This window comes from Polypterus senegalus, chromosome 9 (genome assembly GCF_016835505.1).
Source record: "Polypterus senegalus isolate Bchr_013 chromosome 9, ASM1683550v1, whole genome shotgun sequence".
NCBI classification, from domain to species: Eukaryota; Metazoa; Chordata; class Cladistia; order Polypteriformes; family Polypteridae; genus Polypterus; species Polypterus senegalus.
In genome coordinates, this window is record NC_053162.1 from 126,033,407 (window position 1) to 126,061,119 (window position 27,713).

Here is a 27,713-nt window from a genome sequence, read left to right on the forward strand (position 1 = left end):
AAAGGAAAAACATACTATTTGTTTAATTAAACCATGGTAAAATCAACAAAAGGAAGTTGATCGAGTGACATAGCGTGTTGGAGAAACTTGAAAGCTCACGTTCACAAAATCGCACAGTGCCGGAAATAAAAAAGAAGTCACATATCAAAGTCGCTGTGAAAAGGCGAGTTGTAGCCCACTGTCTGAGTGTCATATGAAAGCTTATTATGGTACAGAGAAAAAAAAAGGCACACAGCAGGGAAAAAGCACGAAATGTCAACTTCAATCTCGAAATTTCCACTTTAATCATGTAGTTTATTTTATCATTAAAGTAGAACATCATAAACTTCATCTTAAAATCATTTAATTAACCAGTTTCTCAAATCACATCTTAATTAAAGTAGCATGTTAAATGCTTTGTTTTGTATGTGATCTTCTATGTGCTCTATGTGTGTAAATCACTACTTGCTTCTTAAACCGGCTCTCTTTCTCAAACTGGAAACAGAATCCATTACATTCGTGATATTACAGCTCTCTGAATAACTAAAATACTGAACTGTATACATGATATCATTTTCATGATGATAGGAGTTAAAGCACGTTTTTAAACATGGGTTTCACGGCGCAGTGATTGTGTGCAACCTTCGACGAAATAATTTATTGCAGCAGTACTCAGGGACGGCTCTAGGCTTGTGGTGGCCCTGGGCAAAGGAAGAATCAGTGGCTCCTTCGCCCGCCAATGTCAGTAAGATAGCTTATGCACGGTGGATGGCCATGTCCGTTGCGGACACTGCATAGCCGCCTCGTGCTCATGACACAAGCATTTAACTTTTGCCGAAATTTGTCGCTGCATTTTTTGCTGTATTGTTATTTTCTCTTTCTGTTTTATATTCAATATATATTGGTGTAGCCACCCCTGCAGTCCTTGCTTTTCTTTGTCCAAGTAACCGATCGCCACACAATCAGCTATGTAATAGAAGTTAAGCCATCTGTAAGCTTAGAGTGCCGATTCTTCAGAACGTTTAAGGAACATGGAAATATCTTCGTAGTACATGTTTAATTATTCTATCATTCACGGCAGTCCCAGTGAAGAATATAGATTATTTAAATGAAGTTAAAGTTTTATTTGTATAATATAATAAACATATTTTGCTGCATTTCATCGTAAAAATGATATCATCATCATATGTAAATACGCGCTTTATAAAGTGGCTCAAGTTGTGCAATATTATAACTGTAGTGCAAGTTTACATTGGGGTGATTGTACTTATAAGTAGACTACAAACAGTTCTACAAGGAGCAATTGATTAAGTGCGTTTAAAGTTCTTGGGATGAAACTGTTTCTGAACCGCGAGGTCCGTACAGGAAAGGCTTTGAAACGTTTTGCTGCGGCTGAGACAGCGTGTGCTTGAAGCTGTATACCCATAATTCTCTTTCCGATCAGCTGCTGCTGTGATTCACACTCAGATACAGTGATATGAATACTCCGAGTGGTGCAGTGAGAGTAATATGGAAAAAGATGATCCGCTGTGGTATCTCCTAATGGGAGGAGCTGAAAGAAGAAGAAGGTGCAGTGAGAGTAACAATGCTAAAGCAGTTATGGTATTTGGAATACTATGGCTATTCCCTGGACCATTATATTGTTACAAGTTAATTACAATCAGATGCATTACACTAATAAACAATATACGGTTAGTTTCAGTGTATTTATAAAGCCTCTTCAGGAAAATAAGGTGTAATCACACAGGAACAGTAGCACTGCTTTGACGCTGGGTGCCGCCAGTCTGCAAAACCGAGTGGAGAACTTGCGTACGACAAGTTATGAGGTACCGTGGAAAAGTGCGTGGCTTTCCGCCAAGTGTAGGTTTTATACATCGCGATTTGAACGTGGAAAAGTTCTTACGCAGCATTTCTGTGCGTACGCACCGTTTATACATGAGGCCCCAGATCTGTTCTTTTCAATTTCTACAGATATTGATGAATGCCAGACCAATCCATGCTCTTATTTTTGCACAAACACTATTGGAGGATTTACTTGCCACTGTCCACTTGGATACCGTATTAAAAATGACAAGGTTTCATGTGAAGGTATGTTATTATTAGACCACTGAAGGCTATTGTTTTCAAATAAGTGTACTTTTAATCATGTTCTTTATTTTCTAACTTTTCATTTCTTTCTCTTTTAATCTGAAGTCATAGATCATTCCAAATCCATATTACATGGGCAGCTGTTTTCTCCTGACTTCCCCAGACCATATCCAGGTGGTTCAAAGTATGCAGTGAACATTACTGTTCTACATGGCTTCTACATAACAATATCCGTCACACATATGGACATAGATGAGTCTGAAAACTGCACCCAGGATGTTTTGCAGGTAGTCATTCATGGCAACAACAGGAGCAATGATAGGTTTTATTTAATGTAGTACTGACACTTACTTTGAGAAAATCAAATATAATCACCATTATATGTTTTTGATAAAGACAAAAATTGTGAACTGATAAGATTTCAGAGCCAGATAGATTGGTGAGTTGACATTAGTGGTACATGATTTGAAGAGCAGGAAGATGAAATAAGATATAATTCAGGTAAGATGTAATAAAAGAATTGAAAAGTATTTTAACTTTAAATCCCCTAGCACTAGAAAACTTATATTTCACTTCAGGCCAACTGACATTTTCTAAGTGATACAGTTTAGGTTTTTGAATTATACTGAAGATTCCAGTGGGTGCACTAAAAAATCCGGCTGATATATTAACATAAAGGAAGACTATGAACTTGTTACATTTGCTTAGCCTTGTTCATTTTTTAACCTGTAGTTGAATTATTAAAACAAAATAAAATCCCTGTATTAATCTTCCCTAATGTATAAGGCCTCCAAGTAACCACCACAACAGAGCCGCACAAAAAATTTAGCTGAAGTGAAAAAAATAATAATAACAACATTTTGATTTGATATACTTTATTAATCCCCAAGGGGAAATTGTGTTTTGGACCTTTTGGAGTTAGAGCACAGAGTCAGCCACTGTACATTGCCCAAGCTTAAGGGCCTTGTTCAAGGGCTCAACAGAGTAAGATCCTTTCTGGCAGAAACAGGATTTAAACTGGCAACTTTCCAAATACCGGTGCAGATCCTCAGCCGCAGAGCCACCACTCTGCCCCAAAACAAAGTGTTCCGGGAAGCAAACCCTGGGCTCTTTAATGCTAGACAGCAGCTCTAGCTTTGCCTTACACTATGTTCTCGATCATAATGCGTAACAGCTCTACTGGTTAGAATTCAAAGCCATATTCCTGTACTGGTGATGCAGTAGCATTAAACAATGTGCCACATTGGTATCCTGTATAAATGTTAGACAAACTTAACAGTTTAAAGAGATTTGTATTTTTCTGTAATTCTGTTTTTAATATTAATTAATTAAATAAATTTAATTAAAATTAAAATACACAAGGCTTAAAGATGCATTTTAATTAGCCTACTCATATCTATTTATAGAGTTCTGCTAATTCCAGACACTGAGAAATAAACTATTTTGTTGTCCAGCATTGGTTCAGTCCCAGGAGTCAGCAATTTATTTCTGCCTTTCACAAAACATATACTAAAATCAATTATATAGTTTTAACATTACCTCACTGTATTCTAGATTACAGTAATTTACAAGTATTCTTAATTGGAAAATGCTCTCTTTTCACAGCTCTCCGTGTCCTCCTTTCATTTAAACAGCCTTATAGTGGACAAGTGTAGGCTAATTTCTTACTAGGATAGCATGAGCTAAATTTATCTGTTCAGGCTTATCTTCTGGTCTGCACACTTTTGTTAAAACAATTTTTAGCTACTAAATGCAATTTTGCTTGAGAAAGAAATGAATCAACAGCTATGTTTTCTGAGCTTAAATGATGGTTGGTATGCAGCAGCAGCAGCAGAAAAGGCTCCTCATGCTTATTTTGTTTTTTCTTTTTTCATAAATGTCCTTGAAAGTTATAATAGCCTCTTTGTACCAAAATTAAAGAGATTGATTACTTTTTGCTATTTACCATAAAATAAGCATACCATTTTACTTTTTTCTGTTTCTTTTTTCTATTTTCCTCTACTTAAACATCCATCCATTCACTATCCAACCCGCTATATCCTAACTACAGGGTCACGGGGGTCTGCTGGAGCTAATCCCAGCCAACACAGGGCGCAAGGCAGGAAACAAACCCCGGGCAGGGCACCAGCCCACCGCAGTCTACTTAAACAAGATGAAATAAAAGAAAATCACGGTAGACATCTCAAAATTTGAAGTCTTACAGAGTCAGTAGTTTTGCTGGGAAGGAATGTAACGTGTTTATATGGAGTAAGTCACAGAGGCAGGTATTATGGAAAGAGGAAACAAACAACTTTACTGTGTGAGGATCTTTCAGGATTGGTGAGGTAGCCAGTGTAAAGAAGTGAGCTGATGAGTAACATGGTTACAGTATTTGGTTTAAGGTCATGAATTTGGCATAAACATTTTAATCCTGTAGTAACCTGTTCATGCAGCATGATCATTAAAAAGCGAACCATAGTAGTCCAAGAAACAGCTGGTAAAGGTGTAGGAAAATGATACAATTTTAATTGTTTGTTGTTGTGGCTGAAATAAGGTAGTGCTTGGTCATTCTTAGTGTCAGTTTCCTGAAGTGGCAGAATAAAGTGGAAATCAGTTAGCAAGGCAGTTGTTCAAAATATCATAACCTTAGTGATCAACTTAAAGTAATTTTGACCCCTTTCAGGATTGGCCTGCTAATCTGTTCAAGGCTAAAACATGCATTTTTTTTTAATCATTTGACTAATCTCTATTGTAGTTAGTAAGAGGAGTGGGCAAAACAGTTCTTTAAGTTAATCCGTTATTTCTTGTTTTAAGTACATCTAGAATTAGATATGGTTTAGATTTATTTTTGTATAGTTAGATCATTTATCGTTGCTCAATGACTCAGCTTATGCAATATATATCACTATTGAAGTGGGCCATCACATGAGATATACAGTACTGCATACGTAAAGAGAAACAGTCATCAATACCTTAATAAAGTGCGTGATCAAGATTATGGGAATGAAAAAATGATAATCATGTTCCTTTTGCACTAATCAGGTCTTACAGGAAGGCAAACTCATTTCAGCACTTTGTGGAACCAAAAAAACAGACATCCAGATCAAGTCAAATTCTGCTGAACTCAATTTTATATCTAGGGGAACAAATAAAAGAAGGCACACAGGGTTCCTTGCACACTATAAGGCTGAAGGTGAGCCACTAGGATCAGCCTAATAGTGGCAACAAATGTTTTCTAACCACTGAAATGGTTATTAATTAAGTTTGATGTCTGCAGATATTAATGAATGTGAGCAGTTGGAGTCACCCTGCTTTCATATATGTGTCAATGAAATTGGAGGTTTCCGATGCATATGTCCACCTGGGCAACTTTTGCTAGATGATGGAAGTACATGTCAAGGTAAGTATGCATTTGAATATTTGAAAAATGAATATATCATTTCTTTTTGCTTACATTGCTGTAAAGCTAAACTGTAGACTTCTTAATGTTTTCCAGATTTGCTTCCATTTTGTACATTATGACCACTTTAGAGATGTGACCTGTTAATAAATTACCAAAGGCTAATAAAGTCTTGATTTTAATTAAACATAAAATGATTAATTTTGAATCTGCCATTCAGACTCATAGAAAGACATTATGTTCTAAGAATATTTAATTTTAGTTGTTTGTTGTGGGTAGTACTGCCACCTCGCAGTTAGGAGACCCTGGTTCACTTCCCGGGCCCTCCCTGCGTGGAGCTGGCATGTTCTCCCCATGTCTGCATGGGTTTCCTCCGGGTGCTCCGGTTTCCACCCACAGTCCAAAGACATGCAGTTTAGGTGCATTGGCGATCCTAAACTGTCCCTAGTGTGTGCTTGGTGTGTGTGTGTGTGTGTGTGTGCCCTGCCTGGGGTTTGTTTCCTGCCTTGCGCCCTGTGTTGGCTGGGACTTGCTCCAGCAGACCCCCGTGACCGGGTAGTTAGGATGTAGCGGGTTGGGTAATAGATGAATGGATAACTTGAGGGTATTCTGATTAGAAATGCTACCACTGGTTAACTGTGCCTCACAGATTATATAATGAGTGCTGCTTGATGTTTTGTTGTTTCATTTTAAATTTTTTTCAATAAAGCTCAAGTGCCCTGTCCTACTCATGTTGTGCCACACAGTTTGAGTGAACCATCAACAAAAGAATATAAGACGGGGTTACAGATCCTTGTACGTTGTGAAGAGGGGTTTGAAGCTCGACTTGTAAGTTTTGTTGAAATATTCCATTAATTTCTCACTTCTTGTATTTAGAACATCACCATTAGTACAATAGTGTGCAATAAAGAAATGAATCAATATTATAGTTAGACAGGACACATAAAATCTCCGTGGTCAAAAGGACTAGTGCGTATGTTCAAGGATGGATGAAATACAATATGAAATACTTGGGTAGAACTGCCTACTTAGAAAAGAAGTTTTGTAAAAGATAACTGATCGAATTCTAAACAGATATTAGAGAAACAGTTTGTCCCAGAAGTTTTACAAATCGAGGGTAAGACTCTGCACTAACAAGTTTACATTGATTTTTCAAAATAGCAAACACACGCTATTCCAGATAGCAATGCCTTTTTGATAACTGTTTTATGAGCCTGAATTGTTCCATGTTTTTTGTTTTCAATTTGCTTGGTTTATGATAAAAGAATCTTTTGAAACTCACAAATCATAAACTTTTAATTATTATATTATAATGAAGTGGGGCTCTTTGTGCAATATTACCTTAAAACAAGACAATGAAAAAACTACACTAAAGTATCAATAAACCATAAAAATAAAAATAAATAGTCAGAAAATGACTCAGACTACATTCCCGGACACTAATAATCAGTGTCATTACAACAGGGTGACACGTAAGGCAAACTGTTTATAAAAAAAGGCCTGACAGGCAACATCACTAAACTAAATATAAGATTAAGTGGAATATTATGCACTGCAATCGTGTGAGAATCAAAATGGCACATTTCAAAGCTACATGTCAGTGCATGATTTTCGCATGTCGTATTGTGTATTTATTGATTACATCATTTTGTAAAGATTTCTTTATTTCTGAAATGTTACTACTGCTGTGGGCTGGCGCCCTACCCAGGGTTTGTTTCCTGCCTTGCGCCCTGTGTTGGCTGGGATTGGCTTCAGCAGACCCCCGTGACCCTGTAGTTAGGATATAGCGGGTTGGATAATGGATGGATGGATGGAAATGTTACTAAGGGGTCAAACACGTAAATTCTTTCTTTAATTTGCCTAAAAAAGGCATGACAGAGTTTCAAAGTGCCAAGATTGAGAAAAATACAGGATGAGGGAAACAGCCAAGCTTCATTTCACATTTAATTTTGCAATGGCAGAACTGAACAAAAATATCTTTTGAGTGAGTCAAACAGAATCAGCGATCAGTTCACACATGTACTTTGTATATTGTTTTTAATGCCTATTTTTGGTTTTATTGTTTTGAAGCTCTTTTTTTCCATAAATAAAGTATTTTGTTTTTATTGTATTTTTGTTACATTTTATGAGGATACAATGTATTGTGGGAGTATTGTGTTGTGAAGTCTGTATTTAGATTTAGTGTATTGTCACATGCCTATCAAGGATATATGGGAGTGGGGTATACAAAAAAAATGCACAAAAAAAGAAACAAGTAGGCACCACACAAACACACAAATGCAGCCTGATGAAAGCTTTACATTTTCAGCAGATTAAATAAGATAAGTAAATAATGTGGAAATTAGAAGGATCGTTATACTGTAGTTACCCTAAAGCTTCTCCCTTGACTCTACAATACAATACAATTTATTTTTGTATAGCCCAAAATCACACAAGGAGTGCCGCAATGGGCTTTAACAGGCCCTGCCTCTTGACAGCTCCCCAGCCTTGACTCTCTAAGAAGACAAGGAATAACTCCCAAAAAAACCCCAGTGGGGAAAAAATGGAAGAAACCTCAGGAAAGGCAGTTTAAAGAGAGACCCCTTTCCAGGTAGGTTGGGCATGTCAAAAAGAAGGGGGGTCAATACAATACAATACACAGAACAGAACAAATCCTCAATACAGTATAAAAATAAAAATTTTAGAAGTACGTAGCAGAATTTAACAATGGATGACATCACATAACATGATTTGGATTTGTTTATAATCCTGGAGACCTCATCCATCAAGCTGCCTCCCCCATTTGGCCATTCCACAGCTGAAACAGTCCTGGGCCAGCCAATCCGATGAAAGGACCTCTCTTTCCCATGATTCCAGCGATCCTCCATCAGGGATGACTTTACCATAAGCAGGCACAACAACTTGGCAGGTGGGCCATTGCACCAAGTGCCACATTTGAGTACCAAGAAGAGAAACAGAATAGGTGAGGGTTAGTATCAAATTATAACTATCATGTTAATAATGCTTTAGTGCCAATGACCAACAACATAGATGCAGTATGTACAGTAGATCAGCAGCTCTAGTCAGAATATGCTAAACTGAAGTAGTGAGTCTTTAGCCGGGATTTAAAAGCTGAGACTGAAGGGGCATCTCTTATTGTAGCAGGCAGACCATTCCACAGTTTAGGGGCTCTGTAACTAAAAGCTCAACCTTATTTTATTAATCCTTGGAATCCTAAGCAGACCGGTTTGTAAGTCATAATAAGTTCAGACAAGTAAGCCGGACCTTGGCCTTTTAATGCTTTATATGTTAAAAGGAGGGTTTTGAAATCTGCCCTAAACTTAACCGGGAGCCAGTGTAAGGATTTAAGAACTGGAGTTATGTGTTCGTACTTTCTTGTTCTTGTGATAATTCTTGCAGCAGCATTTTGGATTAACTAGAGGTTGTATAAAGAACAGTTTGAACATCCAGTGAACACCGCATTGCAGTAGTCAATCCTACTAGAAATAAATGCATGAATTCATTTCTCAGAGTCCTGTTTATTTAGAAAGCTCCTTAATTTCCTAACATGTTTAAGATGGAAGAAACATGATTTGGACAACTTTGTAATATGTGCTTTAAATGACATGCTAGAGTCAAAGAGAACTCCGAGATTTTGGGCTGATTCAGTAAAATGAATGGTGATTCCAACTGAGAAATGATGACAGAATATTGTTGTGATCAACTTCATTCCCTCCAACAATTAACATCTCCGTATTTAAAGACATCCATCCAGTCCTTTAATTCATTAACACAACTAATTAAAGACATCGGAGAAACTTCATTTGATCTAAATGAAAGGTATAACTGGGTGTCATCTGCATACGAGTGAAAATTAACATTATGTTTTCTAATGAGAGATCCCAGTGGAAGCATATAAAGTGAAAACAGTAAAGGTCCCAGTACTGAGCCCTCGGGACACCATACTGAACTTCTGTGTATAATGATGGAGTACTGTCAGCACATTTCTGTACATACTGGAATCAATTTAATAAATAAACCAAGCGAGCACGGTTCCTGTAAGCCCAATATCATTTTCTAGCCTGTGTAGTAAAATAGAATGGTCAATGGTGTCAAATGCTGCACTTAAGTCTAACAACATAATTACAGTGTAGTTTCCTTCATCAGAGGATATCAGAATGTCGTTTACAACCCGCGTTAGTGCCGTTTCTGTACTATGACCAGTGAGGAAACCAGACTGGAATTTCTCAAATAAATTGTAATGCGTAAGCTGTGACTGAAGCTGATTGGCGACTACTTTTTCTAGTATTTTAGAGAGAAATCACATTATAATGTGATGTTAGCTGATCTAAATTGTTTTCCAGGCTTACATTTGATGTTAACTGATCGAAATAGTTTTCCACAATTACACTCGACTTACTCAAAGTATCCACAAATTTGGAAGCAGAATTACAATCTCGAAGTCGCACTGTCTTTGTTTTAATCTGTGAGTGCGTTGGCAAGGGCAGAACTAAATCAAATGTAATTAAGTAGTGATCGGAAATAAATTCATTTAATATTTAAATTTTGAATTTCAACTTTTTAAGTTATTAGCAAAATACCCGTGGTTCGCAGTGGAGAAGAAGTGTGTTAAAGAAGTTATGAAAAAGAAAGGAAATATTTTAAAAGTAACATAACATTTGCTTTCTATTCGTTTGCATAAGCACAGTCCTTCACCAGCAATTATTTAATGTTAGCTCAGACCAGGCACTTAAAAGTTTCTCTCGCACTTTCACTGAGTTTGTGCCAAACACTATTCTATCTCTGACCATCTCATCTTCGTTTGCATAGGCACAGTCCTTCACCAGCAATGTTAACTCAGTTACAAAGTGATCAAAAGTCTCGTTTATACCCTTTCAGTAAACCTGTATCTCGCGAGTATCGTATTTGTCTTAGGCATGACAAACGCCAGCGGCAGCGTGTCTATGAACTTAATTTAAAGTTAAGCTTTACACCTTGCTTTCCTATTTGTTTGCATAAGCACAGTCTTTCACCAGCAAGTTTAACTCCGTTACAGCAATTTTAAATCCGTTACAAAGTGATCCACAGTCTCGTTTATACCCCACGTTTTCTCATTAAATTTGTATCTCGCAAATATCGTATTTGCCGTAGGCATGACAAATGCCAGCGGCAGCGTGTCTATAAACTTAATTTAAACTTACGGTTTACACCGTGCTTTGTTTCCGCAGTAGCTGCACTTATGAATATGCTTGTATGCGTCACTCGCTTCATATTCTTTTGCTGCCTTCTCAATTGTGTAATTTTTTTTTTTTCAGAGCTCTTTGGAGCTCTTCCTTGTTCTCTGCGTACTGCGTTCACAGTCAGTTCACGTGAGCAGCTTAGAGTACATGAGTCGAAGGTTCTCAGCTGTGCTTGTGCTATCTCGTGCGATGTCCACGGCTTTATTTAATGTTAGCTAAGACCCGGCACTTAAAAGTTTCTCTCGCACTTTTGCTGAGTTTGTGCCAAACACCACCCTGACCATCTCATCTTAGTTTGCATAAGCACAGTCCTTCACCCGCAAATATTTAGCAGCAGAGAGTTTCTATTGGATTGCCGCTGACGGACGGCCTTATATGGGCAGGCACTCAATTACGTGGGAGGCATGACAATAAGGGATGCAACTCCACCTCACACAGCGACCGAGCTGCAGGCTATGGCTGTATATATGTACATAAGTAGGTTCCAGTTATGACCGTTACGCATAGAATTTCGAAATGAAACCTGCCTAACTTTTATAAGTAAGCTGTAAGGAATGAGCCTGCCTAATTTCAGCCTTCTACCTACACGGAAAGTTGGAGAATTAGTGATGAGTCAATCAGTGAGTGAGTGAGTCAGTCAGTCAGTCAGTGAGGGCTTTGCCTATGAGTTGGACCTTTGACAATCTGACAAAATCCTACTGAATTTAACAAATAAGTAAAACATTTGTTAAAGGTGTCAGTTTCCACATCAATGTGTATATTAAAACCCCCCATCAGTACTATGTGTTCATAATTAATAGCCAAATCAGACAGAAGGTTGCTAAATTCAGTTATGAACAATTAATATGGCCCTGGTGGTCTGTAGACTAGCACTATAATTGTGTTTAAATCTGTTTTAACATTTAAAATGAATGCCTCAAAGGATGTAAAGTTGCCTAGATTTTTAGAAGTGATTTGCATTTTGTTACAATGAATTATTCCAAGGCCTCCTCCTCGACCAGAATCTCTAGACTTATGAAGGAACGAGTATCCATCTGGTGACGCCTCAGCTAGGGGAACAGTGTCACATTTACTAAGCCAGGTTACAGTGAGAAGACAAAGATCAGATTTTGTACTTAATATATCATTTACCAAAACAGCTTTAGTGCCAAGAGAGCGAATGTTCAATAAGCAGCATTTAAAACTGCATGTTCTTTCTGAACTGGTGATATATTTTTGTTTTAATTTGAAATAAATTTCTATTACAGATGCCCCTGGTGGAGGGTCTGGTTTTATCCCTTGGTCTAATTATACACCTTATTTTTTGGTTATCAATTAATTTAAGGTTTGTATCAAGACTAAATTTACTGGATGCCCCACAACAGGGATTTTGGGTAACAGCTTCAGGATAGTAACAGGTGGGATAAACAACAGCCTGTGATTTAAGATCACATGACTGACCTGGATGGTGCTCTAATCAGTCAACCAGGCAGTTTTGCTGCCATATTTTGGGATAATACATAAGATCCCCTCCAGTTAGGATGAAGACCATCTCTTTGAAAAATCCAGGCCTTTCCCAAAAATCATCCCAATTGTTCACAAACGCTATGCTTTTATTTGCACACCAGGTTTCTAGCCAGCAGTGAAGGGAATGCAATCTGCTATAAATCACATCCCTCTATATAATCTTGGTAAGGGACCAGATACAATTAAATTCGACATTTTCTTTTAGCTTTGGTGCATAGAGAGATGAAGTTCCGCTTTAATACCTCAGATTGCTGTAAATAAATATCATTAGTGCCGACATGCAGCAATAAGGTAGATACTTCATTGTCAGCGACACGGTCCAATGCGGCCTCTATGCCAGAAATCTTGGCCCCTGCAAGGCATTTAACATTAACTGCTGGTTTAACATAGTTTGGAATTCTAACATTCCGCACTATGGAATTGCCAATTATGAGCACTTTCTTATTCTCAGTTTCCACAGGTGCATGCTGAGAATCTGTTCTGGGTCCAAATTGGTGACCTGGGTGCTTTGGCTTCTTAGACTCCCGTCTTACTGTTACCCACTCGCCCTGTGTTGAATTGGTGCTGCTGACTTCGGCCATGCACTGACTGCAGTGGGACCTGGAGAGACTGAATCCAAATCAGAAGTAGCCGAGTTGTCTAAACAAACTGTGTCGATCCAATTTTCGGTTTGCCTAATTGCTATCAGGTTCCTAACACTGTCCTCCAATTCGCGTATTTTCCTGACCAACTCTGAATTAACTAAACACTTTTGGCAGGTGAAGCTGTCTACACTGTCAGCCGGAAAACCTGAGCTGTAAATGCTGCAGGACACAAAGCATATTAACGTGTCCTCAACGGGCAGAGAGCAGGTAGAACTTACGTTTAGTGTTGATGCCATCTTCGCCGTTTTTGTAGGTGCTTCGGCGCTTTCCGTGTTCAGCTGAATCACTAGGAGACTGTCGGCTTTAAATTTCTCACTGCCGGTTATTTCTCCTGGTCAGCTGTCGGCTTTACTGCAGTTGAACTTACCAGGTGTTTGTGAAGGGCTATGTGCCTGTGGGAGACGCCACCGCTCTGTGCTGTGCTTCTGCTCGCTACTCCGCTCTGTGCTGTGCTTCCGCTCGCTGCTCTACCTTTCCATATTTTGTGCTTTTCCTGCCAGCTATGCCCGATTGCTGTTTATTGATTATAGCTTAGCTTTTAATTCTGTAATACATGTTAAGCTGGGCACACAGTAAATGGCCTTTCCGTGGCAGCGCATGATAAGCAAATAAAAGATATAATTGCTGGGGAGAGTGCTGATTAGGTAGTCGCGGCAAAATCCGTTGCTGGGGAGATGCCACACATAAAATAATCAGCTACACGCCAGCACAGATTAAAATACTTGCTGGGGTACTGCACAGTACTTGCTGGGGAGACGACACAGTCACAATTATCAACTGCACGCAACGCATTACATCAGTTGCTGGAGACACTCTGCTGATTGCCCACTGTTGTGACAGAAAATTAAAGTCATAGGCCTATTACGGACATCAAAGCCAGTATTACTGTCAGAGAAAATTACAGGCATTTTACGGAACTACAAACCAGTATTACTAGGAGAGAAATTTAAAGGCACACAATACACTGACGCATATTACAGCCACATACAAGCCAGTATTACTGTATGAGAAAATATTATGGACATATCTACTAACAACATGCCACCCAAAATAAAAAAGCACACGTCAAGTAGGACAAAAGACACAGACAATCAAATCCTATATAAGCAAAATCTCCTGGAAGAACGGTCAGCTCAACAAGTAAACATCAACAAAAGAAAGGCTGAAAGACAAAGAAAAATACGAGCAAATAGATCGATTGAAGAAAAAGAAAATGAGCGTCAGAAAAACGCTAAAAGAGAAAGACTCAGAAGAGCAAACCTTACAAAAAGTTGGCATTTACTTGCCAGAACCAGTATTCAGCCATGGTCAGTTATATGTTGTATTATCAAGAGTTAGAAGTTTTCCAGATGTTGTTGTCAAGGTTGTAGATGGTCCTGAACAAGGCAACCTCTTGCCAAACTCAGAAAGAATATTTACAAGAAATGTTGTCTGTAATGAAATTTTATAGAAAAATTTCATGAGGTAAAAAAATAGAAATTTTTTCCTAAATATCTTCTTCAGATATTGTGTATTACAGATTATTACAAAGTTTTACACTAAGGTAATATTAATTATACTTACTGTATTGTCATATACGTTTCTATTTTACTTTTATTATTATTTTACTTTAGGCTTCTTGCAAAAATATTTTTGACAAAAAAAAATTAAGACAAAAAACAGAATGAGGTCAACGTCCCTTGCCATTTAATATAGACTGGTCCTACTAATGTTTATGCACTACTGTTCTAGTGCCCGTTATTGTAACGGGCTTAATGTCTAGTTTTTAATAATTGAATAAGGGCACCATTTATGTGTGTTCTGTTTGACATTTTTCTCTTTCTGAACATAACGACAGGAAAAGTTTTCCCTTTTAGAAGATTGCATGTATAATGACTTGGGTTTTGTTAAGAGTAGAAAATAGGATGTTTTGAGTTTCAACAGCATTGGTGATTATTATATATGCCATTAATATCATGTCATTATTTTTAAGCCAGTTCACGAATATATTAATATGTAAAACAATATGAATTGCATTGACATTTCAGAAGATCTCTACACAATCTTGGAATAATAGCAGGGCTATGGTTGGAGCTGATTTTTTGATTATTTGGATTATTCACATAAATTTACTACTACCATACTCAATTCATCACTTCCTCCTGCAGAATACCTTTACAGTCTCTGAATTCTGGGCAGTATGTGAAACACCAGGAAAGTGGAGACATGGTGGATTTCATTGCTCATGTAAGACATTTATTTATTAAGTCATATTTTATTTGTGAAGGAACTTCTTGCCTTTTGGAGGCATGTGAGTGTCTTGTGGTTTCTTCTAAGTCCTTGAGAAGTATACCTATTGGAGAGTGCTAATACCACTCCTGGGAGAATCATCTATTGGGTTGCTTCATCATTGAGTCAGCACCTCTTGATACTGTGTACTTCTTCTGTTCTGAGAGCCATCTTATTGATTAAAAAATAACCACTTGCTGGATTTACTGTTACATTCAATTATCTCCACTCACTATAAACTGCTCAAGGCAGTCAATGTCTTTATTAAAAACTGATACTCAGACTTTCTTGGTTATATGCGTTTAACTCAGAGCTCCCACAGCACCACTCCAATGGTCTGTAATTAGTATTATCTAATATTAGCATTATTATTGTTACCTAGACACTAATTTCAAAGACTGTATAAAAGTATAGGGTTAGTTTTTACTGTATACCGTTTCATACTATTTATTAAATGTTTGCAAAATACATTTGTGCAATTGTAATTGGCTACATAATACTGGCTAATAATTTTATATAATAATTAGTTTTCAATTATCCCATGATCAATTTTTCAAATGAAAGAATAATATAAAATGCATAATATTTATATGGTAGATATGCTATATATGACTGGTTCTCAAACTATAGTATGAATACCTCTGGTAGGTTATGGTGAGTTAGTAAGGGGTATGTGAGGGAACACAAAAAAATTTTGTGAGCAGCAAGTGGAGCAGACATGGAGAGACAGTGAGAGAAGTAAGATGACGAAGTTGCAATTACATCTTAAGAAACATAAAAATACAGCTTATTTTCAGAACAAAAAGCTTTCATTACTAACACTTTGATCAGTTTATAGAACTGCCTGATTCATACTTGTGATCAACCAGCTGTCAGCTGCATTGGTTTTAATATATAGTACTGTGCATTTGAATGAGGAAGCCAGCATAAGTGTTATGCACAAAGGTAGCCTTAATGTTGGGACAAATCTAAAAAATGAAGATCTTGGAAAGTTTTGGAAAATGAAAGCATCAGGAGTATGTGACATTTGAGTTAATTGATTTGTCCCATAAATATTTTTCTTCTGTGTTATTAACCAAAGTGATTTTCTAACAAACCAAATTTGAAAAGTGTGCAGTTATAAAAGCACCTTTAAGGAGTCTATGTAAAGAAAAATAGCCTGAATTATTTTACCATTCATGAAATTACTTGGCAATAACATTCATTTTTTATAGTATTCACTTTAAGCTGGGTTTATTTTTCAGTTAATAGATGGACACTGTAGGTTAATAAATATAATGTGTGCACATGCTAAAATAAAACAGTTTGCCTACAATGATCACACCATTGTTTATAAATCCTACACTGGCCACACATGAACTTCACACTCTGAATTGTGTATTTTTATAAGTGTAGGAATTTTACTCCAAATTAAACCATACTATTGTTCACACATTAAAAAATATTTTATTACATAAATTACATCTACATAAGAAAAATTTAAAGACTCATACATGCAAAAACTATCTATCATACCTTGTTAAACCTCCCAAATACAATATCTTTGGAAGGTTGTATAAAGAAATATCATGTTTAAATAAGAAAGCACAAAAATAAATAGAAGTACTTCAAAACATTTCAGTTCATGGGGGTAGGATGTCACAATAAAGGTTGAAAACCCCTCCTGCATATTATCAGTAATGTACAATAGAATATGGTGAATGTAAACTTTAAACAAAGCTGTTATGAACAGATAATCAATATGAAGATGTGAACAGTAGATGGAGCCAAAGTGCATAATGCAACTAGGACTGATGGAGGAGTTCATTTATAAATGTTTCTTAATAAACCAAAAGTTTTGGGAGTTTATTACCTGTCTCACACTAAATCTCTTCCTTGCTCTTCAAGAACAAACAAAGAAAAGTACAAGTAATTTCTAATTTATATATCTGGTTAATTTTAATTGCAAAAAATAATGTACTATTCATTAATACTCGTATACAGTATGTTGTGTTAAGCTAAGCACCAGTTCATCTTTTTTTTCTTTCACTGCAGGCATATTTGTTATGTAACTAAAAGTGTTTTACTTCAGATAATAAACTACTTTGATTTTATTTACTACAATGAACCATTACTGGCAAAAAAATTAATTGCATGTCTCTTTTTTTTTCTTTTGGTGCTAAAGTGGTTTCCTGTGGTGTTCCAACTTTGCCAAGTAATGGTTACTTCATTTTTATCACCGATCAGAATGTCACCACTTTCCAATCCATTATTCAGTACAACTGTACCCAGCCATTTTACAGCCTGAACTCTACTAGCTATGGTAATTTATATATTTTTCTCATTGTCCTGTTTTTCTGGCGTGCATTTATTTAAGCTTTGAACTCCAGTCTAGATTCCATTAAGTTACATATGTTTTATTGAATGGCCAGCTCTGACAAAAAGTGTAAACAGTTGGCCTGCAAAAATCAAAATAGTATAAGAAATCAATATAAATGTGGGGCTAGAGAGCATGACCCCATTAGATAAAGGAAGAGGCAATTAATTATGAGAAGTGCTCAAAGAGACTGGCATACGGCATTACCTGTATTTTGTTTTACTTTCCCAGTTTAACATAGTCATCCAGGAAGGGTGTTTTGCCATCCATATTCATAGTCTGTGCCAGAAAGAAAATGCCTATGTGGGGACTTGCTAGTTATGCAAATGAAAGCTTGTGGGCAGTGTGGATTTGGTTCGTGGGGACCCAATGAAAGCAATATCCAGAAGACTGGCATTAAGGGTAAAAAGGGGATGGCATCTTGACCAGGCAGAATAAAAAGTAGAAGGAATAAAACTGTCTTTTTGGAGTAGAAAAATGAGAGAAGAGCTGTATAGAAAAGAGTTAGCCTAAGATTTTGACCAGTGCATCATTGAGCACATCAACAGCATATTGAGATGTGGTGCCATCTGCATAATATTTTTAAGAAGTACCAGGATGTTACATAAGCAAGAAACATACAGTGCCCTCCATAATGTTGTTTCCTTGATTTACCCCTCTGGTCCACGGTTTAAAATTACAAATTAAACAATTCAGACATGATTAAAAATGCTTTAAATATATGGTCCTGCCAAAATACAAAAAAAAATTATTATTCCAAACTAGGATTTAAACTCATGCTCAAACTACCATCTGGAATGTTTACTTCTTCTTCATTGTCTAAATCATGTTGTATAAATTACTGTATGAAGTCAACCAACTCAAAAAATGCCAGACAGTATAACAAAAATGATGTCTTTAATAAAACCATAATGCATGATTGTTTATTATTATTATTAATCATAATAATACATGGTATCTTTTACATTTTTGGATTTGTTTGATGTTATTTATCCATTTTTCAAACTAAGTACTTCATTTCAACACTTAGCTCACATTTTGTCTGTTTTTTCACCAATCATGCAAAAATGGCTGATCCAATTTAAAAAAATGCATTTAGTTTGCCATTGGTCCACCTTAAAATAAAGGCATTTTAGAAACGTCAACAATAGCTCATTATTCAAAAATGGCTGAGTAGATCTTACAGAAATTTTTCATATATAATAAAATTAAACCAACCTAAATTCCAGGCAACATGGAGTTTCAAATATTTAATTGGGAAGGGTAGTTTTAATGGGGTTAGTGCATGTATCATTCTAAAATGGCCGAGTTGAAATTTATGAAATAATTTGCATATTACTGTCAAGGCAAGTTAAAATCTACACTTTGAGGACTTTCAGAAGTTCCACTGAGAAATGGAGTTGTAATGCCAGGACTTGGGGACGGCCAAACCAAAACCATGCTATCAGCAGCTGGTTTGGGTGCAGTGATGGGAGGACCAACATAAAAATTGTGCATTACTGCAAAATAGATGATTGATGTTCATGAAATGTTGCTTGTATATTACAGTTAACCCAACTTAACATGTACAATTTATGGAGTTTCAAACATTTCATCATGAATAGCTGTAAAAAGAGGTACAAAGACAAAAACTGGTACTTCCCGGCTTACATCCTGTATCAGCGACTCAGTTATTCAACAAGCCATCCAGTGTATTAATGGGGAATTAAAGAAACTCATATTGCTGTTATAGAACAAAGGATTTCTTGCAGCCTCACATTATGTGATAAATTGTTTGCCTTAAGTATCTTATTTCTTTTTACAGTCAATTTGAATGACTAGCAGTTCTCTAGCTTTCATTTGTTATCTTTCTTGTGATAAAGGCGCTATATTGGCGCTGACCCGACACAAACTGACACCAGAGGCACGGGCTAAATAGACAAAAAGTCTTTATTTTCTTCTGAACAGCCCTACACAGTCCCCAAACACAATTCACCCAATACTTCCTCCCAGGGCAGCAGTGTCGTCGTCATCATTGTCGTTGTCGTCATCGTACTCGTACTCCACCCGACTCTGGCGCCTTGAGTAGTGGCTGCAGGCTCCCTTTATACTCCACCTGGAAGTCCTTCAGGTGGTAATTAACCTCAATTAGACTGCACTTCCAGGTGTGGCTGCATTGCTGCCCATACTAGCTCAGGAAGCCTTGCAGCTCCCCCTGGCAGTGGCCACAGAACCCAACCAGAATGAGCTCCAGTGTTCCATGCTATGGGCCCTGATGCAACCCAGGGGGGCTGCCACCAAGTGTTCAGTGGGACATAGAGTACATCCCATGGCTGCTCCCCCGGATCCAGTGTTGAACAGGGGACCCGGCCAGGAATGGGTCCTGGCCGTCCGCCACAGTCTATATAAGCTTAGAAATGTCTTTGGTACATTTTTTTAAAAGAAATCCATGACATTGTGAAACAACAGTAAACCAAAAAATACAGAGAATGCCACCCATAAGGAATTACTGCCATTATGTTGAAGTAGTTACTCAAATAAAAAAAAAAAACATGAGTGTGGTATTTCCTTCATCAGGGTACAGTAGAAAAACATTCACAAAAGCCAAACTGAATTTTCTTATAAAGTCAAGGGATGAAATAAAAATAGGGAAAAAGTAAAAAGTGAAAGACTTCAAAATCATAACAAACAAGTGTGTTACTTAAAAAAATACGGTAAATGTTAAGTTTATTAAAAAGAAACACCAGTACTTTTGGTAAATATTTTAATGATTACTGGAAGGCTAAAACCTAAAGAAAGTTTACATAGAGCTCTTTTTTTAGATGACCTATAAATGTTCCGTTTACTAATGCTTCTCTACATAATTTCAGTTAATTTCTCTTGTGGAGCTGATGGTATTTGGAGAAACAATAAAGGTGAAATGAAGATACCAGAATGTAATGCAGGTAATCCTAACACTTTTGATTATAATATTATGAACAGAATCATCTTAGACTTTTAAAGTAAACATGTATTTTGATATTAGTTTTTTTATTCATATAGTTTTGACAATTCAAGTGATTTAAGTGAAGAGTAACAACACACTTTGGTGCTTCATTTATATAATGTGCTAAGTTATCCAAAACATAATGTGCATTCCCACTATGACATTTACTAACTCAGCACGTCATGCTAAATTTGAGGTGGAGAGAATTACTACATTTTCTGAAGCTTGGCATGTCTCATAGCTTTGTAGACATGTCAGTTTCAATGAACACATTAACCTGGGTTTCTTCTCATTTCTTGTGTTCAACTGAGTTTTTTCCCCAACATAATGTTAATATTTTTTTGTCATGCACTCGTATGTGGACTTGAACTTACTGTTGATGTTTTGCATCCTTTTTGCCTTTGTTCAAAAGTTTGTTGTAGGCTAATTTTTAATGACTCTGTAGGTGGATTTTAATTTTTATGGACTTCTTATCAATTATCTTTCTAGCACAAAATATATATCCTGCTCCAAGACAATGTGCTTACGTTAGCTGCTTTATATATTGTATTAAAAAGACACCTATACAGGGCTTTGTCATTTTTTTACTACCCAGGTTGATCTCTAAAGCTGTTTCAGCCAGAGAAAGTTTATATACATAATTTTGACACTTGCAGGCCCAAAAAGTTCTGAAAAAAAGTTACAGTACAGTATGATCATGAAAGCCAGGAGGGGACTTAAGGGGTATGGTTTTTGAGCTTGAATCTTTAGTCAGGCCTCAGCTAGCTGTATTGAAGGAACCACAGAAAAAGTAGTATGCAGTGTCAAGGCTTGAGACTTGAATAGGCACTACACAAAAACAGCATGTCAAATCTGAAGAACAAAAAGAGTATGATCTTTCAAGCATCTATTATGAAAGAAAAATATTTTTTGAGCCTTATTTATTTTACACAGGTAAAGTCAAAAGAAGATATGAGCAGTGTACAATTTTGAGTTAAGACCATGTTTTATACAAACTGAGGAAACTGCAATTTTTTAGGGGCTGTCTTCAATTTACTGTTTGAAAATGTAACTTGTCCTGCTCTAGCAATATTTCAGATTATTTACAGCAGTTTTCTTATGAAAGCATTGGTATAGTTTGGACATATGACCTATATCTTTGGCTGCAATCAGAAGTAAAGTTTCTACACTTGATAGTAAGGAATAGTTAAGGAAGTTGGCCTGGTTTCTCATAACATCCTGTCTAGCTTGCTTGTGTACAATAAATGTATTGCTTGTAAATCAATTTAGTGAAATAAAAATGGCCTTTCTGAAGCTGGCTCAGTGATATGCTCTTATAGTAAGTGTTTAATCCCTGTAATCAAGCTTCTGAGAGCACCGAAAGGAAGACTTAAGTATTTCAGTGCTAGTTGCTTGCTCTGCAGCTTTGAAAACGAGGCAAACTTGAAGTAGCACAGCTAAAAGCTGGAAGAGAGCAGGTGGAAGTTGTGGTTGCATTGCTGAATCTAGAGCAAATCTGAAAATGACTGAGAAGTATGAAATCATGTGGAATTATATGAACAGTTATTGTATTTTGAAGATGCTGATTTATTAAAATGAAGTTAATGAGAATAGTTCAAGTCTTTGTTCAACAGATGAGAGTTCTGCTAAGCCAGAGTTACCAGCTATCCCAGGTTCTCAGGCCTTACAAATTGGTTAAAGCTGTAAGCATGTGGGTCCATGTGGGTTTGCTTTGGTTTCCTCCCACGGTCTAAAGACATACAAGTTAAGCGAATTGGCAATGCTAAATCATTCCACGATGTATATGTATGTGTGCGTGTGTATATAGGGGTTTGTATGTTTGTGTGGGCATTTACCCTGCAATGGGCTGGCATCCTGTCTAGGGGATGTTCCTGCTTGAATCTGTTGTTTGTTGGGATAGGCTAGAGTTGCCTCCTACCCAGTATAAGCAAGTTTAGAGGATGGATGGATCAATTAATACTAAACTGTGTCCTGCCCAAAGCAATTCCCTCTTACATGTAACCTATTTTTAAAACATATAGAAAATGTAAATGCGGATTAGTTCATTGTTTCAGATTTACAAATCTCTATCTCACACTGAACATACCTCTGTGAAAAAAATAGAAAACAAAAAAGTTATGTCTTTCTATTTGATGATGCAAATAAATAACTGAAAATGCTCCAACTTTGAAATCTTTTGCATCTGAAAGTTACCCTATGCATACATCTTCTAACTTGTTAAAATGAAAGTGTCATAATTAAAATACATAGACAATAAAAAAAAGTCAGTTTTCTGTCATTTAAAAATTATTGTGTACTTTTTTGTATTTCTGAAGCTTTAAATGTTTTAACATAAGTGAGACTTACATGATATTGTAAATCCATATTATAAACAATTTACCATATTTGACAAATGGATGTAATGTAAATATGCAGCAGTACAGCTGAGACTCTAAAAAAATATTTTTTATGGTTTGTCTGGCCCCCCAGAGCCTAAATGTCAAACTTTACCCATGGTAAGTAGGTTGCCAATCATATCAATGCTGAGGTGTATCCAAACAGGAAAAGTTGTGGAGCAAGGTGCTGTTATTAAATAAGGGAGAATGCATATACCATTTGGCATGGAGACCTACAGTAAGTTTTTCAGTTTAATTCCAAACTTGGAAAGTAAAATTCATAACTAGCCTTGTTTCATTTGTACTCAGGCTATCCAATATGTATCTTGAAGAAGAAATCTTCCTTAATCTCCTTCTGTTCCTGCCTTTGAAAGTATCAGAACCTTAGCTCTCAAATAGACAAGAATATGAAGTTTGTTTTAATCCCAATATCTCTTTACCAGCTGTGTCATTAGTTGACAGCATTTCTTGCTGTTGATGCTGCTGTACATCCAACCTGGTGCTGGAGAAAAGGCACGTTACATATATAATATAAAGCAAAGCTGGCAACATGATAGTCTTCTGCACAACATAGGGAAATAAAATAAGGGCCTAACAAGTTAAGACTCACCAGAAATGTTGCCCTAACTACTAAGACACCAACCAAAACATGACATGTATGTTTAATATTTGTGTGAAATGCCTAAGTCAGGATCCAGATAAGGGCACCAGCTTTATAGGAAGGTCACATTAGAAACTTCAGAGTCAACAACAGAATTTCTCTAATAAATGTTTGGGTTTGTGCTGCTCATCTAAGAGAGAAGAAAGAATGGAGTTCGCCATATAGACATAAGTGAACCCTAGCTTGGTGTCATTTCAGCAAGTATATGGCTGCTTCTTAACCCAAAACAATGGTTTTGTGCCGAGTTGGAAGAAAAGGCAATCACTTAAAACTTTATCTTTATGAGAGTTCCAAAATAATGTACCATATAGTTGGAAGGAAAGCTGGTCACAAGCACTCCATTAGCAGAAGAATGGTAAGAGTCAGAGAATGGCAGCAGAAAATACAAATGAAAGATAAAGTGAGCCTTTGAAGCAGAGTATTGAGATGTGGCGGATCAGATAAATCAGGTCAGGTTTTAACCCATTTCAAGAAGACCCAGAGTGGCCCTAGAGGTTTTGTTTCTCTCATAAATCACTTATTTCAAACAAAACCAAAACAAATCAAATTGTATTTGCCACATACAATTATGCACTCAGTTCAAACTGTAGTGAAAAGCTTTTGTTACAGAAGCTCAAGGAAACATAAATATTATAATAAACTACAACCCCTGAACACGCATGAGAACTTCTGGTTTGGACAATAAGAGAGGTGTTGCTCTCAGTAAGAGGCTTATATGTGGCAGTAACATGTGGCCAGATCTGTTCAGTTCTACCACAGTCAATGGCATCACTAGGGGGTGTGGGTATGGGGGGTATGGGACAACATGGGTGCTGTATCAGGTGACATCATTAAAAATTTAAAATAACTGTTTATAAAATTTTAGTGTGCTTGGTGCTTCAAGCTTATATCAGCAAGGCCATCTATGCCATCAACCCCCAGTAGATGAAACAATCGAGTGTTGAAATCACCAATCACCTCCCTGCTGCACTGAGTGATACCAATCCCTGTGCTCCCACTGACCACATGTATACATTTAAATTCATTAGCATTTTGAGAAAAACAGGTCCAGCTTGTGTTCACCAGGAACATGATAATAGAAGTTTGTTTCTTCTGATGTTTCCCTGGTTGAAGTCACTAGCATTCTAGGGTCAGATGACTGTTGGCAGCAGAGTGAATTATTTCTGTTGCTGAGTTCTTAAGCACTGAAAAAGGATGATGTAACCTATCTCTCTAGACAGTAACATCAACAAATCCAGTCAGTATTTGAATGTCACATTTATAAATTTTACTTTTAATTATAATTCTTATTCACATAAATTTTCAGTCCCTCTCCTGCTTCTTTCACTTTTTCTGATTGTTTTAGATAAATCCCATCCAGAATTAAAACAATTTGACTTATGTAAAATAGATCAAACATTCCTCATCATATAGAGGAAGACAGAGGCCAAATCTTCAACATTAATAATTAAAAATATTAGTCAGTCAGTCAGTCATTTTCCAACCCACTATATCCTAACACTGGGTTACAGGGATCTGCTGGAGCCAATCCCAGCCAGCACAGGGCGCAAAGCAGGAACAAATCCCGGGCAGGGCACCAGCCTACCACAGGGCACACACACACACAAACACACCAAGCACACACTAGGGAGAATTTAGGATTGCCAATGCACCTAACCTGCATGTCTTTGGACTGTGGGAGGAAACTGGAGCACCCGGAGGAAACCCATGCAGACATGGGGAGAACATGCAAACTCCTAAAAATATAGGAAAAAAAATAGTAACTTCAAAAATTATAAAAAATTAGTAGTAGCTAATTTAGAGTAGCTAATCTTTCACAATATTGTACATATAATATATTGTGATAAATAGCAGACTTGAGTCACAGTTCCACATTTAATCCCAGGAATGTGAGGAAAAAAGTAATCAATTAAACCACTGTTGATGGTGCTAAAACAAGAAAAGAATTAAGTGCTCCTGAGTAGGTCCTTCTCAGTCATGGTTATTCATTGAAATGATGCTCTCTTTCCGGTCCTGGTTGGTTTTTGAAGCATTGACATCACTTGTGCTTCATTCGGAGTTGCCCTGAAATGTGGGTGCAAACAGGAGATTGAGTTACCAAGAGGACACCCTCCCTGCTTGGGGTGGCATGGCTTACCTGTACAGAGCTTTGAGGATGCCTCTTAATCACATTTGCCTGACAGTACTTAGAGGTTAGCTCTCAGGCCCTGGTTGAAATCCATGATGAGGTGTCTTCTGTTTGCGAGTTCTGTAAGCATATGCATTGATTTCCTCAATGGACTATGGTTTCCAAACACAGATGTAGGACATGATACGCAACTATAAACTGAATCAGGATGAATTTATGTGGAGTGTAAGCGTGAGAATGAGTATGCTCTGTGTGGGCTAGTTTCTGCCTGTTGCCGATTAGGTACATTCCATGTTTGATGATCGTACAAAAGTACACTATTCATCCAACTACAATTACAGAGTAATGTTTTAAAACTCATTTCATTAAAGAGTTTCTACTTAAATTAGTTGCATCTACTGAAATCCAATAATGAATGTACAGTATCTGAAATCAGAGTATTTTATTTAATGTTACTTAATAGTACCATATTACCATATGTACTCTTCTGAAATCCAAACATTTACTTTGAGTTTGTAGAATTTTTTTTGGTTTGTTTTTCCTTTTTTTTTTTTTTTTTTCCTTTTTATCATTATTCTGTAAAACTTGGGTAAGCACATAATTTACTCCAACTTCTTTACACTCTATAGTAGTTAAAGTTTCAAGAAAACTTATGCAATGAGTTTTGTGTTTAATTTTCATGCTGTGCATGTCATGCTTCGCTTAGTAAGATAGATTCACTTTTCTCATTTTGTCCTCATAAAATATAACTGTCTCACCTTTAAAGTTATTATTTTGAAAATCTGTTAGATTCATCCAGATATCAATCAAGCACACAAGCACTTTCCTTCATCCATTTATCAGGATATCTGTAAGAAATTATAATAATATTGGTTTATATCTTTCTGTCTTTTCAGTGTGTGGAAAACCCTCAAACCCTCTTGAATTGTTTCAACGTGTGTTTGGAGGCAAGGAAGCAAAAGAGGGAAACTTCCCCTGGCAGGTGTTATTTCTGAACCCCTTAGGGGGTGGTGCACTCATCTCAGACCAGTGGGTGGTCACTGCTGCGCATGTGGTTGAAGCTGACATTAATGAAATTTATGCTGGTGTAATAAATATTCATGAATATTCAAACGCTTCGAAGCTACATGTGGCAAAGAAACTTATTCACCCTAACTATACAAATACAAATTTTGACAATGACATAGCATTGGTAAGACTCAAGGAAAAGGTAACATTTGGACCCCTAATATCCCCAATATGCCTTCCCAAAAGGAGTGAAACAGATTTGTTGGAAACTGGGACAGTGGGGTTCATTTCAGGTTGGGGTCTTAGAGAGTTAAATCAATTACCTAATAGCCTTCTATATGCAATGATCTCAGTGCAGGAAATGAATAAATGCAGAAATGTAGAACTCAAAAGAGTAATGAAGAAACTTGTGTTATCAGACAATATGTTTTGTGCTGGGTTGAATGGAGCTGACAGTTGCAGTGGTGACAGTGGTGGAGCCTTCGCAGTCCAGGATGAAAAGAATGTATTTCATATTGAAGGTATTGTGTCATGGGGAATTAAATGTGGGGCTTATGGTGTGTATACGAAAGTAGGGAACTATCTGGATTGGATAGAAGAAACCATCTCTACCGAAAACATTAGATAATATTGGAAATAGTCTGATTGCTGGGCTTCTTAGATGTTTCTATTTAATGGAATTTCATTTTATGATTAAAAATAAAAACATCTTATTCACACTGTACTTCAATGTATAAACCACAATCCTGTCTTTATTTACATATAACATACAGAAACTGAAGAGATTCAGCTCTCTAACCAACATTACATTTTACATTCCTTGATAAAGTATTGGCAGAACTAAAAAGATACACAGTCAGTTCTGAGTTATTGCATTTTTATTTAAATTCATATTGGATGCGGTATTTGTTCTTAACATATAGAGATGACCAACAGCAGAAATGTACAGATTATTGCATCTACCATAATTTATACTGAGAGCAAAAGTTAACTGACTTTGGATATTTTTACAATGAACATTCTGCAAAAATAAAATAAATGTTTATAGACACTGGTAATAATTGAATAATGAGTATCCAAATTAAAAACAAGCAGACCTCCAATAGGGAAACAATTGTTTTTTATTTGTCCATGTAG

At 36.7% G+C, this 27,713-nt stretch overlaps 1 protein-coding gene across 2 annotated transcripts in view; it reads left to right on the forward strand.

Annotated features, from left to right (window-relative positions):
* The window catches only part of LOC120535737 (complement C1s subcomponent-like), a 36,375-nt gene extending 9,075 nt beyond the window's left edge, over window positions 1–27,300 (forward strand). Inside the window, exons 4-12 of one of the 2 annotated variants that reach the window (XM_039763764.1) lie at window positions 1,951–2,067; window positions 2,173–2,354; window positions 5,089–5,239; window positions 5,324–5,446; window positions 6,156–6,274; window positions 14,963–15,041; window positions 17,248–17,385; window positions 20,289–20,363; window positions 26,465–27,300. In XM_039763764.1, coding sequence (XP_039619698.1) covers window positions 1,951–2,067; window positions 2,173–2,354; window positions 5,089–5,239; window positions 5,324–5,446; window positions 6,156–6,274; window positions 14,963–15,041; window positions 17,248–17,385; window positions 20,289–20,363; window positions 26,465–27,204 — 1,724 coding nt within the window. In that variant the 3' untranslated portion in view covers window positions 27,205–27,300. The remainder of the gene's footprint in view (window positions 1–1,950; window positions 2,068–2,172; window positions 2,355–5,088; window positions 5,240–5,323; window positions 5,447–6,155; window positions 6,275–14,962; window positions 15,042–17,247; window positions 17,386–20,288; window positions 20,364–26,464) is intronic. The other variant, XM_039763765.1, reaches the window with a different exon arrangement.
* The last annotated feature ends 413 nt before the right edge of the window (window positions 27,301–27,713 follow it).